The 18,411-nt window shown below is 37.6% G+C and overlaps 1 protein-coding gene across 1 annotated transcript in view; it reads left to right on the forward strand.

Annotated features, from left to right (window-relative positions):
• The window catches only part of DOK6 (docking protein 6), a gene marked incomplete at both ends in the record, with an annotated part of 242,930 nt that overhangs the window by 189,927 nt on the left and 34,592 nt on the right, over window positions 1–18,411 (forward strand). Inside the window, one exon of the mRNA XM_084280160.1 lies at window positions 9,459–9,576. Within this exon, the coding sequence (XP_084136286.1) occupies window positions 9,459–9,576 (118 nt within the window). The remainder of the gene's footprint in view (window positions 1–9,458; window positions 9,577–18,411) is intronic.

Consider the following 18,411-nt stretch of genomic DNA (forward strand, 5'->3'; position numbering starts at 1 on the left):
TAAGATCTCCCTAGAACCTCCTCCAGGGTTGACAGTCACAGGAGAAATGTTCCAGTCCTTTTGTCATCTTCCTAGTTCTTTGTTGAACTCTTCCCAGCATGTCAATGTCTCTCTTTCACCAGAAATCCCAGGACACTTCAGGTGTGGCTTCACCAGTGCTGAGTATAGGGGAAGAATCACCTCTCTTGGACAGCTGACAATAGTCCTCCTAATGCAGCCCAGGATACTGGTGGCTGTCTTTGGCACAAGGGCATCTTGCCAGCCCGTAGACTTGATGGCCACCAGGACCCCCAGGTTCTTTCCTGCAGATCTCCTTTCTGTCGTAAACTTGGTGGCCCTCAGCATGTATTGATGCCAAGGACTTTTCTTTGCCAGGTGGAGGACTTGTTACTTCCCCATGTTGAACTGAATTAAGTTTCTGTCAGACCATTTCTCCAGCCTATGGAGGTCTCTCTGGACCACACCACAACCCTTTGAAGAATCTATCAGTCCTCCCAGTTTTGTACAATAAGTATGTCTGCTGCTTCCATCATTATAATCATTTATATATATATATATGTTGGAACAGGGCTGGACACAGTATTGACTCCTGGGGTACACTGCTAGTTACTGACCTCCAACTAGATTTTATGTCACCTATCACCACCCTCTAAGCCTATGCATTCAGCCAATTTTCAGTCTGCCTTGTTGAAATGGGCTGCTCATCTACACCATACCTCTTTAACTTCTCCACGAGGATCTTATGGGAGACAGTGTCAAAAGCCTTCCTGAAATCAAAGTACACAATTTCCATTGCTCTCCCCTCATCTACCAAGCCACTCATTTCATCATAGAAGGATATCAGATTGATCGAACATGCCTTCCTTTTGGTCAATCCATGCTGACTAACCCTGATGACCTTGTCCTTCATATGTCAGGAAACTATTTCCAGGATTAGCTGCCTCATCATTTTCCTAGGGACCGAGATGAGGCTGACCAGTCTGTAGTTCCCCAGGACTTCCTTGCCCTTCTTGAAGATAGCAGTGTCATTGACTTTCATCCTACGATCAACATGCTAATTCAGTGAATTTCTCCTAGTATCTGTCCTGTTTTCAGCCAGGATAGAGTTAATTTTCTTACTAGCAGCTGGTATAGTGCTGTGTTCTGTGTTTAAGATGAGAACAGTGCTGATAACACACTAATATTTTAGTTGTTGCCAAGCAGTCAAGGACTTTTCAGCTTCGCATACTGCCCTGCCAATGAGAAGGTGGGGGGGGGTACCCAAAAAGCTGGGAGGGGCACATCCAGGGCAGCTGACCCAAACTGACCAAAAGGATATTCCATATCATATGGTGTCGTTCTCAGCATACAAACAGGGGAGTTGGCCAGGAGTCAGCACTGCTCAGGAACTAGCTGAACATTGGTTCCAGGTGGTGAGCAATTATGCTGTCCATCACTTGCATATTCTTTTGTCATTATTATTGTTGTTCTCTTCCTTTCCTGTCTTACAAAACTGTCTTTTATCTCAACCCATGAGTTTTATATTTTATTTCTCAATTCTCTCCCTCATCCTGCTGCGGTGGGGGAGGGAATGAGTGAATGATTGTGTGGTTGTTCCAGCTGCCTGCCGGCTTAAGCCACAACACCCTCACATCACTGACTTGTATTTTATATCAGCTAACAAACATTCATAATGATACACATAATTCACTGGTGGTGGGTTTTTTTATTAAATGAGACAAAGCTGTAAATGAACATCTCAATGATGAATTGCTAGAGATGAATGAGCCCCTAGAACATAACTTTGAAGGTTAAGCTAACACCCTAGAGTTTAAGCTCATCTATATCAGTGCATTCTATGCCACTTGCCTTCATTTTAAGCGTTCATGAGTCAACATGATGAATTGTTCTAGGACTGTGATTCATTTACGCTTTTGACTTGAATAAAATGTGTAGGGATGTAGTGTTATTTTGGAATTTGCTTTTCAATTTTAGGTTGGTTTTCTTCTTCTGATCCTCCCCATATTCCATCTGGAAATAGAGGCAGAGCTTTAAACAAGTGTAGCAGTACTAACCGCCTTCAAAAATCCTAGGTTTTTACTTTTAAAACCTGAAGTCTTTGCAGTGGATGATGCTGCTCAGAGAAATTATTTTATACTTCAACTCAGTCTTATCCTGAAATGCTGTATATTTTCAGGTCAGCAAATACCTATCTGCAAAATCATTTCTTCATGTAGTCCAGCACCTCTCTTTCATACAGACTCTCATTTCGTGTCTGTGCAATAATACATACTCTTATATATATAGATATGTGTGTCTATGTATGTATGCATTTATTGAAGAAATTAACTCAATCTGCTAGCAATTTCTCCTTGGTGTTAGAGACTGCTACCCTTTAGTTGTGTTTGTTTACACTAAGACCTAAGTCAGGTTTGAAGTAGTCTCAGCTCTGTTCTTGTCATCTCCTATGTTGTTAGTGAATGGTTTTATGAGATGAAAAATGAAGTACTTCCACTGAAGTAATATACATATTGCCTAAGTGTATTACAATGGTTCATACCTTGTAAAATTTTAAGAACCTGACCTTTTGCTCTAATAGTAATTAGTATACTTTCCATAAATGGGAAACTTCTTTCAAGAAAGAAACAAAACCACAGTTTTGTGACAGAATATGGGTGAAGTCACACACTTACTGACATTCAAGAAATAATCCTGATGCACTGTAAAATCCAACTACTTTTCTCCAACATTAATCCATTCTGTCAGACCAAAAAGTGATCTGTTATGAGCTTCTTAAAAACAAAGCCCACAACAGACTTCTGCCAGAAAAGCAGCAAAATGTCTGTATACTGTGGCCAAGGAGATTAGGAAAAAAAAAAAACCACCAAAATAAACAGTTCCATTGAATCTCCCTTCAGAATGCTTTTCTTTCACCATTGCTTTATTATTCATGTATAATGTTACTCCATCGCCAAAGAATAATCATCATTCACCTTGGCACTGCAAAGCACTGTTATTATTTTGAGATTTTTTCCTACATAGTGGATGAAGAAACTCTCTAAAAGGTCATAACAAGGTTAGAATAGCTACTGAAAGCCTAAATGTTAGCATTACAAAGGCTGAAACAATTGAAACTACTTTGACTGCTAGCTTTTCTGTAAATCTTTCAAAAACTTATGAGGTCATATTTTGGTGGAGGTTTTGCCAATGTTGTGTACACTGTCAGGAACAGCAAGCTGGATAAAAATGTAAAAATAAACACAAAGCAATGCATAGCAATTAAATAGCACGTTGATACCTGTAAGTGTTCATATTAATAGTAAGCACCTTTAAGTAACGAACACAGCCAAATTTACACAACTCTTTTCTAAGCAAGCTAAGTGATCATGAGCAACAGGTTATGGGGAAATTAGAACCAGAGAAAAATTATTAGTAACACATCCCCAAAGGGAAGAATATTCTTAATGAGTTGCAGTCAACAGCTCGAGACCAGTGACAGTGACCCCTCAGGGATCAGTATCAAGGCCAGCACTGTTTAACATTTCTGTTGGTGACATGGACAGTGGGATTGAGTTTGCTGATGACACCAAGCTGCGTGGTGCCTTTGACTCACTGGAGAGAAGGGATGCCATCCGGAGGGACCTTGACAGGCTAGAGGGGTGATTCAATGCCAACCACATGAAGATCAACAAGACCAAGTGAAGAGTCCTGCACATGGGTCAGTGCAATCCCAGGCACAGCTACAGGCTGTGTAGAGAATAGGTTGAGAGCAGTCCTGAGGAGAAGGACTTGGTGGTCTTGATTGATGAATCATCCACCATGTCATAGTAGACAAGTTGAACATAGGAAAACAGGATCTGCTTTTGCAAAAAAGGCAAAAATTACACCTTTTTCTTGGTCATTACTGAAAACCCATTTTAAAAAGTATTTCTTCCTTTGTTCTCTAACTGATATCTGAGATAGTACCTCAGTTGATGATACCTTATAGATTGTATGGTTCTTAAACTCATGTAATATTTCATTGTAGATATCAGTGTAATGAGTCTGTGCTATTGCACTGTCAGCTAATAGACACTCGAAAAGTGAAATATATTTCTTGACCCCTCTTTCTTTTCAAGGCATACACACAAAGCAACCTTCTTTAGACTTACAAAGAACAAAAATCTAAATCGTGATATTCAATTCACATTTCCAGACTACAATTCTCATTAGTCTTCTGTGACCTAGATCTCTTGCTATTTGCTTAAAGACTCTAATGAGACTGTGAAATGAGCTGGGGTTTGGGTTTTTTTAGGGTTTTTTTTTATTATTCTGAATAATCTAAAGTATTTCCAGAACATATTTGTAAAAGAAAACCATCTTTATTGAAGGCTAAAAACTGGAATGACCTGCTTCTCCCCAAGCCAAATATATCTCCCATCACATTCAGTATTTTGACTCTTTTAATGCTAAAATAAAATGAGAGAGTAATATGCTAAACAGATCAAAGCTCAGAACACTAATGCATTTAACAGGCTCCATTCTTGAATTGTGTTCATTATTAATATCAGAGTAACAAATTTATTTAAGTCAATGGAGGTGGCCTGTGGGAATTGTAAGAAAATTTGGCCCTTGAGCCTTGTCTCATGAAAGAACAATGATGAAAAATATGGAGAACTACTTGCAGTGACACACTCATAAATTGTTGGGGGTTTTTTATATATTTTAGTCAAATAGTCGTTTAAAAATTATAAAATTGTCACTGGCAATGTAAAGGTTTCATATGACTTAATATTTTGGATATTTTTTATATTGATGCTGAATTTGGATACAGGAAAGAAATGTAATTTTCACTGCCTGGAAGGTAGCTTATCAAAGAAGGATTCTGGAGGAGACTGTAGGAATCCTAACTGCTAGGTATTTCAAATCAGGTAACAAAGATGCTTTGGTGATGGGGTTTTTTTATGTTCCTTCCAAAAAAATCCCTGAGTTGATGTGGGTTTAGGATATGCTTTTCTACTTCTCTTTTCAACCAAGTTCTTATTACATCGTAATTTTCTCCATGTTAAATCTGGAAAAAAAACCCTGAATTATGTTTTTAATTTCCTGAAGTCTCATCAGCTTTACAGAATATTTGTAGCAAAATCATTCTAGATGCATGTTTTATTTAATGTTATTTTAATATGTATGTTTAGTTTGATATACTGCTTTTACTTTATATTTTTATACCTAGATACCAAAGCTAAAGGCAGTTCACAGGTGCAAGACTGCAGAAAACCCCTCAATGAAATCATAGAATGGTTTGGGTTGGAAGAAACTTTTAAAGTTCATCTAGTCAAAGTCCCCCAGCAATGAGCAGGCAAATTTTCAACTGGATCAGGTTGCGCTGTCTAACCTGACCTAGAATGTTTCCAGAGATGAGGCATATACCACCGTTCTGGGCAACCCATAACAGTGTTTCACTATCTTCATTGTAAAAAAATTCTGCTTTCTACCTAGTCTGAATCTACCTTCTTTCAGTTTAAAACCATTAGCCCTTGTCCTATCACTACACGTCCTAATAAAAAGTCTATCCCCATCTTTTTTTTACAACCCCCCTTTAAGAATTGAAAGGCAGCAATAAGGTCTTCCAGGAGCCTTCTCTTGTACAGGCTGAACAACCCCAACTGTCTCAGCCTGTCCTCAGAGGAGAGGTAGTCCATCCTTCTGCTCATTTTTGTGGCCGTCAGCTGGATCCACTCCCAACAGCTTCATGTCTTTCTTGTACTGAGGACCCTGGAGCTAGATGCAGTACCCCAGGTCCCAGTGTAGTCTCAACAGAGCAGAGAGGCAGAATTACATCAAATTCACTTCCAGATGAAAGTGTTTATTTCTTCTGTGTGCCTGTGCTATCTCTGCTATTACGGGCCCTTTCTGTACAGTTGATGCTAATGCATCAGCCTGTTTTGCCAGCTCCTGAAGAAAATGTGCCAGTGCTATAAGCAATTGTTAAACATTGGCTTCTTACATAAGAAGCTATCCATACCCAGAGACGATGATTTAATTTTATAAGTGGTAAGTAGACTTAAGGAGATAGGTGGAATATTTTTTCAAGGTATTTTTGAATTGTTATATTTATGTTAAATTAAAGACAGGAATAAATATGGGCAGGAAACAGATGGTCTACATGTTTTGAGAAAAGAAGAAAATTAAAATGTTATTTACTTAATTTTCCATAGTGAAATGTTCTCTGAGTTAGCTGACGGTGCTGCTTTTGCCTGGGATCAAGCTAATTTTCTTCATAGTAGCAAGAATGGGGCAGTCTTTTGGATTTGTGCTGAAAACTGTTGACAACACAGGGGTGTTTTTGTTACTGCTAAGCAGTGCTTAAACAAAGTCAAGGACTTTTTGGCTCCTCACACCGCCTCACACCACCACTTCTTGCACAAGAAGTTTTGAGGGGACACAGGTGACCCAGACTGGCCAAAGTGATACCATTTGACTTCGTGTTCTGTATATAACCCATATGCAGGACTTTTCACTTGGCCTTGTTGAACTTCATGTGGTTCACATGGAACTACCCCTCAAGCCTATCGAATGTCCCTCTAGATGGCATCCCTTCCCTCCAGTATGTAAACCACAACACAGGGGGTTTTGTGAGACATAGTAAAAAGATGGAAGGGAAGAATATTTTGGATAAAGTCGCAAACTTACCCAGAATTATTTCTTTCACCTCTCTGGAACACCAGACTCAAACCTGAGTAATTAATTATTTAACAAGTAAACAGTTACTGTAATCAGTTCACTGATTTACTTAATGTTTATTTTCTTCTTTGACATTGTTAACTACCAGAAGTTCAGCTGCAGTTGGGGATAGGGGATTATGAAACACTAGATCTCTGTATATTAAATTCTAGCTTAAACTTTAATAATTTATATAGCAAAAAGCTATTTAGCAGTATATGAACAATTTATTATATGGAAGTTTGTATGCCTGTGTTCTTCACCTCGGTTTCAAGTTTTTTATCTGAAACACCTACAGTCTAGTGTATAAAATGGCCCCTAGAGAAGGTGGGTTTCTGTCAGTAGATTATCCAATTTTCTTTGAACACAAATAATTTTACAAACAGCAGATTTTAGGAGTAAGCATTCTGTCATTGTCAATTACATTTCACCAATAGTGTGGGATTTTTATTGCTCAAAAAGATAAAAAGCAAAATTTTAGCTAATAGTGATCTAACAGTAAGATATGTGTAGCACTTGGAGGACAAATTAACTTGCTTTTTATTATAAAACTTTGTATGATATGCAAGGTGTTAAGGTCTTCAAAGCCCATATGTTTATGTCTATCTTTTAGATTCTCAAATGAAAATCAAGATTGACAATGTATTTTAAAGTATTTATATTCTGAGGATTATATTTTAATATAACAGAAATTGCATTTTCTCTCCTTTGAGTCCCCCCAAAAATGTAGTTCATCTGATCCTGTTGCAGTTAACATATGGTGATACTTCTTTCCCAAAAGGTGATATCAGAAGTTGTTCTTTAGTTAGAGAATTTCAGGAAACAAAGTAGATGTGAGGATATGCTTGCCATGCAGTCTTCTGCTCTAGAGCATTTCTTAATTTATAATAAGAGCAGATTTTTTTTTTTAAAAGCTTTAATGTATGCATATAAAGTTCTTTACATCAGTGTTGGTCAGATCAGGCAGGAAATAATCACCTCAGATCAGGAACAGTGATATAACTTTAACAACTTCAATTCAGTTCATGGATTTGGCTTTGAGATAATGAACCCTAGTCAAAGTTGTTCCCTTTATCAGAATTTTTTTTTTTCAGAATAAATACTAATATAATGTTTTCCCTAGAGCCTCAAGACTATAATTTAACTTTTGAGGTGAATAAAATATGAATAAATCATCTGTGTATTAATAATACATTATTTTTATTATTCACCAATATTGCCCATGTTCCCTTTGCTACACTAACATGGTAAAATAGCTTAGAAGGTTTGTTACTGCTCTCATCTCCACAATGAAGGAAATTCTCTGTGTTGATACACTTTAAATTCTCAATTTTCCCTAAAAGTAGAATTTTTCTGATAAGGATTTTGAACTTGGAAATTTTTCAGCAAGCTCTCTACTTCATATTGAATAGCTTCCAGTAGTGATCTGCACCATTGACAAATGAAATGTAATATTTGGCTATAAATGAGCAGAAAAGACATTAACTGTAGACAGGGAGCAATTTTGATGAGAATTCTCAAGAAAACAACAACAGATGTAGTTGCAATAGATTGATCTGAAGCTAAATATCTGCCACACATCAGTGTGTGTTAATACTCAACAATTAAATACAATTAAATAGATTATTGAAATATCTATTATAAATTGTAGGTACCATCTCTGAAAACGTTTTTCTTTTCAATATAGAATACCACAAGTTTGTACAGATGAAGATGGCTTTTTAAATTTGGCATTATGAATTTGAATGAGTTAATCAGGGCAGTAAATGATCTAGACTTTGAATCAGTTTCTAAGCACACCTTTAGAGTACCACCCTCACCATGCTGGTGCTACTTTTGAAATTGAGAGGTTTTCCACTCTAAATCTTCAGACATAATTGATCCTTCAGTGTTGAGCCTTCCAGACATCCCCTAAAGAAATTACAAGCCTCATAGTATCACAGTGATTTGTTAGAACCCTCAAGTTACTGATCACATTTTATATTCTGTAAAGCCAGGGAGACAAAAGTTTTGCAGATACACTTTCTTTTCTTCCAGACAGAGAAACCATAAGTTACAGAGGTATATCCAAAGAGGTTGTCAGAATGCATAATCCTCCATCATTCTTTTTTTTTCTGTAGCCTAGTCTAATCTTTCGCTCACATCTACAGCACGTTGGAGACTGAGCTGCCATTAATAAATTTACATTCCCCCTTGTCAGGTTTCTGTGCCGTCACTTTTGTACATGTGGACACTTATCATGCAATTCACTGTTCCAGTTATACGAAATTTTTCAGGACTGGGAGAATTTGCACTTGAGGCTGTAGGCTGCTACTGATGATGAGATGCCACCACCTGCGTGGAGGATTAGGGGATTAATGACTCTGCACTGCTCATTCTCTGCTGGTCGTCTAAGATTCTCTCTTAGCATCTTCCTGAGTATTCAATCCAGTATGCAAGTTAAATGACTAAAAAGAAATGCGATTGCAGAGGGTTTTCAGGTATCAGCCATATGCTAATCCATCATTACTGTAAAGTTACAGGAGACAATAACAAAATCCTGCCAGCAACATGAATAGCTGTAGATAAATACAGATATATTCCTATGTACTTACCTATGCAGCCTGATACACCTTAACAGTTTTTATTCCTGAGCATTCCCCGTGCTGATGCTTATAATACGGTTCAATTCAGCGAACAGTGTCTTCCTAACAACAGTGGTTCCATTTTCAGTTTTGATATTATCGATCCAGTATGGTAATGTGTGATCTTCCATTTATATTTGCTTTGATTTTTAGCTCCAGACCAGTCTGTCTGAACCAATGACATTATCCAAGTCGATCTCACTTCCGCGTAGTGCATATTGGCATCATATCACCCGGCAGAACAGCGTTGGAGAAATCTACAGTTTACAAGGCAAGTTCCTTATAAGTAAAAGCCATGTCCATTAGCTACTTTCCATTTGACCAGGATTCATGAAAATTGCTTTTTATTTGCACTGGTTGTTTTCACTCCATTTCATTTTATCAATTGTCAGGAACCTCAGCAGTCTTCCCAAATTTACATAAAACTGGTTTCGTTTAGTAATTTTGTAAACTAATGGTGAAAATTATTCCCAAAATCACCACATAAAGCTAGATAGACAATTTGGCTCAATGTGGCTTCTCAGTAGCTAACAAACGTCAGGTTGTTTTAGTATTTTCTTCCAATAAGATTATGGATGTATTTGAGCAACCTCAGGGTGCCCAATTAAATCAACATAAAGTGGCTATATGAGTTGCAAGATTAAAACAAAATAATTCTAGGAATAAGATCTATTCTTGGTGAAATTGCTTGGCAAATCATATATATGAACTGTGATTTGACTAACTTAGAGGTCTTTTGCATATACATATCATGTTTTTCTGCCTCCAGTTCTCTTTCATATGTTTAGATTCTAAGCTATTTGTTTAAGACTGTAAATGCTATAATTAACGTAACTTGATGATGATGATTCACCACTCTTAAACTAAAACTGATTTGTATTTTAGGAACCTGAGATTATTCTTACATTTAAAATGTAGACCTTAGTTAATAGTATTGTTTTCATTTTTAAAAAATAACAACTTATCCTAAAAATGTTCCTTTTTTATTACTTGGAACAGTCTTAAGGATTTCATTTCACTTCTCTCTTACTAATCTGTTTGGATAAGCAATTTGCATTTAGATAGGAGATGAGAAGCTGCTCACAAACAAGAGTACCAAATGCAAGAAAACATAGTACATGTTTTCACAAAAATAAGTAAAATGCAGTATGTAGATGAAAGATGTGAAGTGTTTTGTTTTGTGTACTATCACATAAATTAAAATCAGCAGGTGAGCTGTGAATTCAGTTGGTGACTTATTAAAGGGTACAGCATTTGTTTCCCATCATCCACAGTTCAAGAAAGGCAAAGTGAATTTCTAATCATCGTTATAACCTTACAGTTAAATAACAGTAATGGAAAAATTAAAACAACCTTCCAAAGTTGTTTGTGAAAAGACTTGTGCTCATAAATCACCTTAAAAATATCCATCATATCACTGGTATTTTTTCATGATAGGAATGCAAAAAAAAAAAAAAAAAAAGGTTTCTTTGTAGAGATGTCGGAGATCCTCTTCTTATGTTCTTGATGGGACTTTCCTTTGGCAAAAAGATGGTAAACATGTTGTGATATACATGAAGTGAGATAAATTTATGCAACACTGTTTATTCTCTGCATCCTTATAATTGCCTTTACAATAACCTTAAAGCAAAGCTTGATATGTCAAGTAATAGTTTAATATCTGTACCAACTAGCTTTGCAGGTTGCAGCAATGGAGTTGAATCCAGCTGGCAGCCGGTCATAAGTCATGGCCTCCAGGGCTCAGTGCTGGGGCTGCTCCTGTTTAACATCTTTATTTATCATCTGGATGAGGGGATAGGGTGCACCCTTAGTACGTTTGCAGATGACACGAAGCTGAGTGGAATCTGCTTGAGGGTTGGGATGCTCTGCAGGGGACCTAGACAGGCTCGATCAATGGGACAAAGCCAATTGTATGAGTTTCAAAAAGCCCAAGTGCTGAGTCCTGCACGTGGGCCAAAACAACCCCCAGCAGCACGACAGACTTGGGGCAGAGTGGCTGGAGAACTGCCCAGCAGAGAGAGATCTGGGGGTGTTGATTGACAGCTGGCTAAACATGAGCCGGCAGTGTGCCCAAATGACCAAGAAGGCCAAGGGTATCCTGGCCTGTGTCAGGAACTGAGTGAACCTCAAGTACTGTGTGCAGTTTTGGGTGCTATAGTATAGGAAGGACATCGAGGTGTTGGCAAGGGTGCAGAGAAGGGCAGCTAGACTAATTAGGGTTCTGGAGAAGAGGTCTTAAGAGGAGAGTCTGAGGGAGCTGGGGCTGTTCAGCCTCAAGGAGGATGAGGGGAGACCTTATCGCTCTCTACAGCTACCTAAAAGGAGGTTGCAGTGAGGCAGGTGTTGGCCTCTTCTCCATAATGACTAGTGACATGACAAAAAGGAATGGGTTCAAGTTGTGCCAGAGGAGGTTCATATTGGATATTAAGAAAAATTTCTTCACTAAAAGAGTGGTGAAGCGTTGGAACAGGCTGCCCAGTGAGATGGTGGAATCACTGTCCCTGGACCTGTTCACAAAAACAGGTAGATGTGGCACTTCAGGAGATGGTTTAAAGGTTACAGTGGTGTAGCACTGATGGTTGGGCTGGATCTTGAAGGTCTTTTCCAACCATGATGATCCTATGATTCTATGATACTGGAAGTATATTGCTACAAATGCAAGAATTTCACTTTTTGGAAGTACGCAATTTTATTCACACTTCTGCTGAAACGTGGGACTAATAAATATTTCAGAACTTAAGATTTTAATTTGTCTTACATCTACTATGATAACTGGGACTTGAGAAACCATATTTGATTTCAGGAAAGATTATTTCAGTTTTACCAGTGGGCTGAGAAATGCCATCAGAGGACAATTTGTCTCTCTCTGGTTGCAGAACTTTTACATGCATGAATATCGTTCATTATCTATAATGAAGATCTCTCTGAACCCTCTGCTGCAATGACTAATTAAATGCAATGTATTTGGACAGAAGCTTAAGAGAGCAAAAAGTACACCTTTTCATTGTAATACCTGTTCCTACTGGTAGTCTTTGCATAACAGAAACCCACTGGTTGTCAAAGCATCAGCCCACAGATGCTTCATAGATGTAGGTGGAAGGTGAATAACGAGGAAGCAGATTGTGAACATCACTTCAACCCTCACCTTAGTGCAGCAGCTAACTGAGAAGAGCTGTTGCTGAGGGGAAAAGCACTTGCTGCTGTGATGTCCTCTGAGCTTGAAACGTGTATTACACCATCATTGAGGAGACATTGTCTTTAGAGGAACTCATCAGACTCAGCTCTGCACTTAATGTCATTTATGACAAATCTTTTTACATTCAGGAAATGATTTTGAAAATTCCACACATTCCTCTGAATATCTCACAAACTCTAAAATGAAATAACTAAAGTGGAGTCCACCTATATTCGTATTACTATCAATATCAGCCCAACTCACTGTTAAGTACAGTGTAAAAGTGTTTCCGTAGTGTCTATTATATCAAACTTGCAGTGACTAGAATTTAATTAATAGCAGCTGGTGATGTGTAAGGAGAAATGAATATGCGTTCATACTACGTTAGATAAATCGGCTCTTCGGGAGTCATTTAGCAGTCGAATTTAACTTAATTAGTAGTGTGAGCTGACCTGATAATGAATATGCTGTAGAGTAAGAAGGTAGGGGATTTTGTGTGGTCCTTTTTTTTCCCCTACATTTCAGATGAGAAAAGGCAAATCAGTAAATGGATGTTGGGTTTATCATCCTCCACCTGCCCATGGCAACACTTACATATGAACACCTGAAAAGATTAAAACAGAGAATAATAGTGCTAAAGGAACACAGGTTGTACAAAAATACCTAAAATGAGGTGGGCTGGTTTCTCTCTTTGCACAGCTTTTCTTCCATTTGTATCTTCCCTGTACTCTGTTCTGGATTGTACTACTGAAATAAAAGTAGTAATTTAGTTGTCTAATTAATCTCGTCAATGGGAAGAGCGCAGTGGTTGGCTTTTAGCAGTGACAGCACTGTATTCACTTTAGATTTTACAGTATAGCGCTGCAGGTCTGACAGAGTTCCCATCCGTGATCTGCAGCCGCTGTAGAGGTTGTGGCATGGGGCCTCATTAGCTGACACAGTGGTGCCCTTTCAGCACTGTGTGCTGCCTCTCCTCTCTGCCTGACGTGACACCAGGCACACAGCACAAAGTTTTTAGAGCCATCAGGTTAAATTCTGATCTAAACTTCTGCGTTGGAGTGATTCCACTTCAAATCCCAACTGATACCCATAGCTTTACAAATCACAGTGCCTCTTTCTAAAGGGCACATATTAATAATCCCAATCTTGCCTTTAATTACAGGTCAGGAATTAAATAGTCTTCTTACAGTTTTTCATAAAATAGTTTAAATAACAGAGAAAAAGAAAAAAAATACTTAAACAAGATTTTTTGCATACATGAGTAAGACTTAAATGAGTTGTACATTTTTCTGAATAATAGACAACTCTACAAAGAAATAGAGGCCAAAAGAAGACAAAATTTCATTGATATAATATGCTCTCCTATACATCCAGGTTTACAAAACCACAAAAATTACAAACCAATTGCACTTTAGTCTTCAATGAAATAGGACATTAGCTGGAAGCATCACTTAGGCTTGTAAGTACATGTCAAAATCAGAACCACGCAGGAGTAGAAACTGACCTCAGTGGAAGTTTGTAGGAATTTTTCTGTTGATACAATTGTCTTTTGTATTTCACAATAAAGGCGCAGGAAAAATAAATCTGCTTTTGCAAATCAAAACAGACACTCTGGATCCTCTTTGGCCTCAGTAAGCAAGCCTGCATTGCCCCTTGTCTTTTGGTCTTGTTAGGTGAAAGCTGACCTTTTTCTTCTTGAATAAATTTTAAGTAGAATAACATGTAGTGCTAACCCATTCAGCTAAAAGGTTTCGTATGTAAAAGGGAGACAAAGTCATACAGAAATTATTTCTCCCAGTTACATAAATTTCCATCGTGTTCAAAGTAGAAGATCCGGTATGTAATTAAAAATAATCAGAGAATATTTGAGTTGATAACTATTTAGAAGATTTTTGACTCATTCTGTTCAACCCTCTTTAGGCTAATCCTGCAGGAATTTCCTATGTGGGCTTCTGCATTTTTCTGCAAAGTAAAGTATGCAAAATGAATTGGAGGACATTCATCATTTTGGCATTTCCATTGTTTGCTCATATGCCCAGCAACAGAGTACAGAATCCATTTCCCAATCTAATCTTGATGCCAAAATAATGTGAATGACATAAAATGTTAGAATATATCTGTTACATAAACCTGATCATTCAGTAATGTTTCACTAAGTGTCTACCGGCAGCTAAAGCTGAAATGCTTTATAGCCTGCCACCTTCCCATTTCCTTTGCTGAATCTCATCAGGACTTTCATACTAGTAAATGAAGCCTATAAAACGTGAAGTATGAATAAAGGACACCTGAAACAAGATATATACTGAGCAGAAACTACGTAAGATCTACATTATTTGAAATTACTCTTATTATGTGGCTTCTCAAGTCTTACGCAGTAGATTCAATCCATTTCTTTTGAGCTTTGAAATTCTGTGCAAAATGGTGCATCACCAGACAGATTTTAAAAGGGCATATTGGAAATGGGAAGTGGCTTACTCAGAAACTTGTAAAGAAGAATCTTATTTTGTCAACAGTGATTGCTACAGCTAATTAAGAGCATTACTGGCAAACTCCAGAGAGTATTGCCTTTCATTCTGATAAATAGTTGCTGAGGTAAGAGGATCATACAATTATAAGCCATGAGGAATAGAGGGGAAAGCCAAAAAAAATTGAGGAACCATATTCTGTTGTCAAATTCAAAAGCTGTGATTTCATTTAAGGCCTATATTGTGATGCCCTTTCTCTCAGAAGATGGTCCTCCAGTGAGATGATATGTCAGTGAGGTTACAGCTGAAAGCTCTAATGGTGTAAGAAGAGTAGTTAAATACTGGCTGATTGCCTCCTCTGCCCTCCAAAAAGCAACGAGTATAAGTTCTTTAGTGCAAACTACACAAATTCTTAGTTATAAAGCTCTTTTTACATCTTAGCTTAATGACTGCGTGAATATATGACACTAGCTTGTCATTCACTGTTAGTGTAAGAAACAATTCAAGCTTTGCCCCTAGCTTAACTTAACCAAAACCAGGAATCTTTACCCTGAGCTAGCTTAAGACTAACTACAGTTTTGCTGCAGTCATTTGAGGTCTTGGCTGTATCGTAGAATTCAAGGACCTGCATTGTGTCTGGAGAGATGCAGTCAAGTGTAAGAATAAATGTCACTGGAGAAAAGGTTTAACCTGCTCCATGGATGCTAACTGTCGCCTGGTTTTGGATTGTCAGAAGAAGAAAGGTTTGCTATATTATATCAAAAAGAAAATTGAAATACTTGTCAAAGGTCTGTTGGTTTTTTCCCTACTAAATCATTTCATCAATAAATCTGGGCTGCTTTAGCTGTTTTGTGTTAAATGCATTGTCACAGTTAGAATCAAGATGATTGTCAATACATTTTTGTAATTTCAAATGAATTGGAATATTCCTATGCTGACAAACCAGATTTTCTAGTCAAATTATTAACTCAAAATCATGGATACATTAAACCCCCCTTAAAACAATTTGGCACAAGGGGAAGCCTGAATATTTATGGGGAAAAAAAAAACCCGAAACTAACCCATCTGGGCGAAAAGATGTATTTTCTTTTAGTATCTATTTTCAGGAAATGCTTAAAGTTTATACTTTTTTCTTTTGAATATTATTTTTAAATAAAGTAAAAATTACTGAAATTGATGCTTGTATAGAATGTGTTCACATTTTTTTTTATAAACTAGAAAAAATATAAATTTTGAAAATACGGTGTGAAATGGGAAGAGTGGGGATATGTTAATAATACCGGCTTTGGCGGCAGTAATAATTAAAGAACCTAAGCCCAAGGATTTCAAGTGCGATTGATTGTGTTCTACTTTAGTGGAAAAAAGAACCAACCCTCTCCTTCACATTCTAATATCTATGACATAAAGTTGTATCATATAAATACATATTTGACTGCTTGTCTGCAGTGAAGTAACATTGACCTGGCTGTTATTTGATTATTATGAAATTTCAAATATAATTGTTATAGAAAGAGTATTATAAGATGTCAGATACGTTAATCTCAGGTTTCAGTAAGACTGTCTTGTTTTGTGTACCTCATTTTATTAATATGCAACAATTACTATGGTGGTGGTATTTGTGGCACGCAACACATGGTCTGTTGTTTGTACAGAACTATATATTTTCACAGTAAAGTGAATTTAAACACAATGGACACCCTAGTCAGTAAGTTCAGTTTAATCAAGCCATAGGAGTATATTCTTTGTAACTCCATGGTGAATTTCAACTGTGCAGAACTGATTAAAAAATCATTCAATAGAGAGAAGAAAAATATTCAAAAAATCCTAGAACATCTTTCATTCTCTGTTCAAAAAAGCCTTTTCATCTTGGTGGATTCTTATACCCTGACAACTCTTTATTTGATCAAAATGATACATTGTAAGAAACTAAGATAAATTTCACAGAAGAAAGAACTGGGAATAACAAGGGAATTTCCTCCCAGTGCAGAATTTGCAAGATTTCACCAAAGTGAAAGTTTTTAATCTTTTCCAAAACTGAAGTCTGCCAACTCCTTGCAGTTCCATGTTTGAATGCTAGAAGTGAGTTTGCTGTTTAGCTGCTGGATGCTTGTTTACCCTTCAAAAGTCTTTGAAGATTCCTTTTGGGGAAGGATTTTAATCAAAGGCTCATTGCCCTGAGTTTAAGAAAAAATGAGATATTTTGTTATAAAGCTATATGGAAGAAAGGAAAACAGTACCAAACTGGGAGAGAGATAAGAGAGAAATAACTCAGTAGAAACCAGAGCTGCATGCTCAGAAATGTACATTAAGAATATCAAAGGCTCTGTCCTTCCCTACCTCTGAGAAAAAATGCCCATGTGAGGATTCAGCGCAGCACAGCATACCATCCTAAGTTGAATGAGGCTTTTCATTGTTCAGCAGCAGACACCTTAATTGGAGACTGAGGATGAAATTAAAAGATCCTTAACTACTCTCTTTAATGACTCAAATATTTCTTTTATTGTCACCTGGCCAATTTTGCACTCAGAGGGGCTGTGCCATAGTTATTGTCTCTGAGCTGGTGGTACATGTGACATAAATTGACATGGGTGGTTGTGTTCCCAGCAGTATCCTGCCTCCTCCTGTGTGCAGTAATGCCATCCCTCAGCCCAGCCCAAGTAAGGCATGGAAAGGCACAGCTTGTCCCGCTGAGCTGGGGGGATATTCTGCCCAGGGTCTGTTGGCTGAGATACCAAGGATGCATATTCTCGTTGACTCTTTCCCTCCTTGGAATTTTATCCCCATGTAGAGTAGAAAGCAGGGTCTTGTCCAACCCACTTCTGTCCCTGGGGATAATCCTTGGTGGGGGCTGTGAGTGCCGGTCATGAGCCTCCTTTTTTCTCCACAGACTCTTGAGCCACTCTTGTGCTCTATCTAGCTGCTGCAAGCTGTTCCCAAAGCTACTCAATACGAGCCGGACTAGGTGCAACTTACAGTCACTGCTATCATGCACTCAAAATAAACCACCAACAGTATTAATTGAATACTTAGCTGAGAATTAGCTAATGGTACAGAGGTAAGTTTTCAACCTACAGAAGACTCATGGCTAGTTAGTTATATCTATACACCAGTTTCTATCTTTTTTGAATGAAATATAACTAAAAAGAGGATTTCAAACAGTTGCTTTCAGCTTTCAAGAAAAATACTCTTCTCCTGGCTTACAACATTGTTCTTGCATTTCACTAATTAGGCATTTAAAAGCTGTCAGTTTTATTCTTCTCCGTACTTTACTTCTGTAAAATTATCACTGCCAAGTATGGTTCTTTTACATGGAAGTTAGTGAAAACTGCATGAAGCAAGCTTTCGTTTTTGTGTCATTTTGCCAGTTTTCCACACATCTGTAAAAACAGATAACAACAACAGAATGTTTTCTTCCTAAACATCTAATACACACATGCCAGAGTAGCACCTCAGTGTGCCTACTTTT

Source organism: Gallinula chloropus (assembly GCF_964237585.1).
Source record: "Gallinula chloropus genome assembly, chromosome: 2".
NCBI lineage: Eukaryota > Metazoa > Chordata > Aves > Gruiformes > Rallidae > Gallinula > Gallinula chloropus.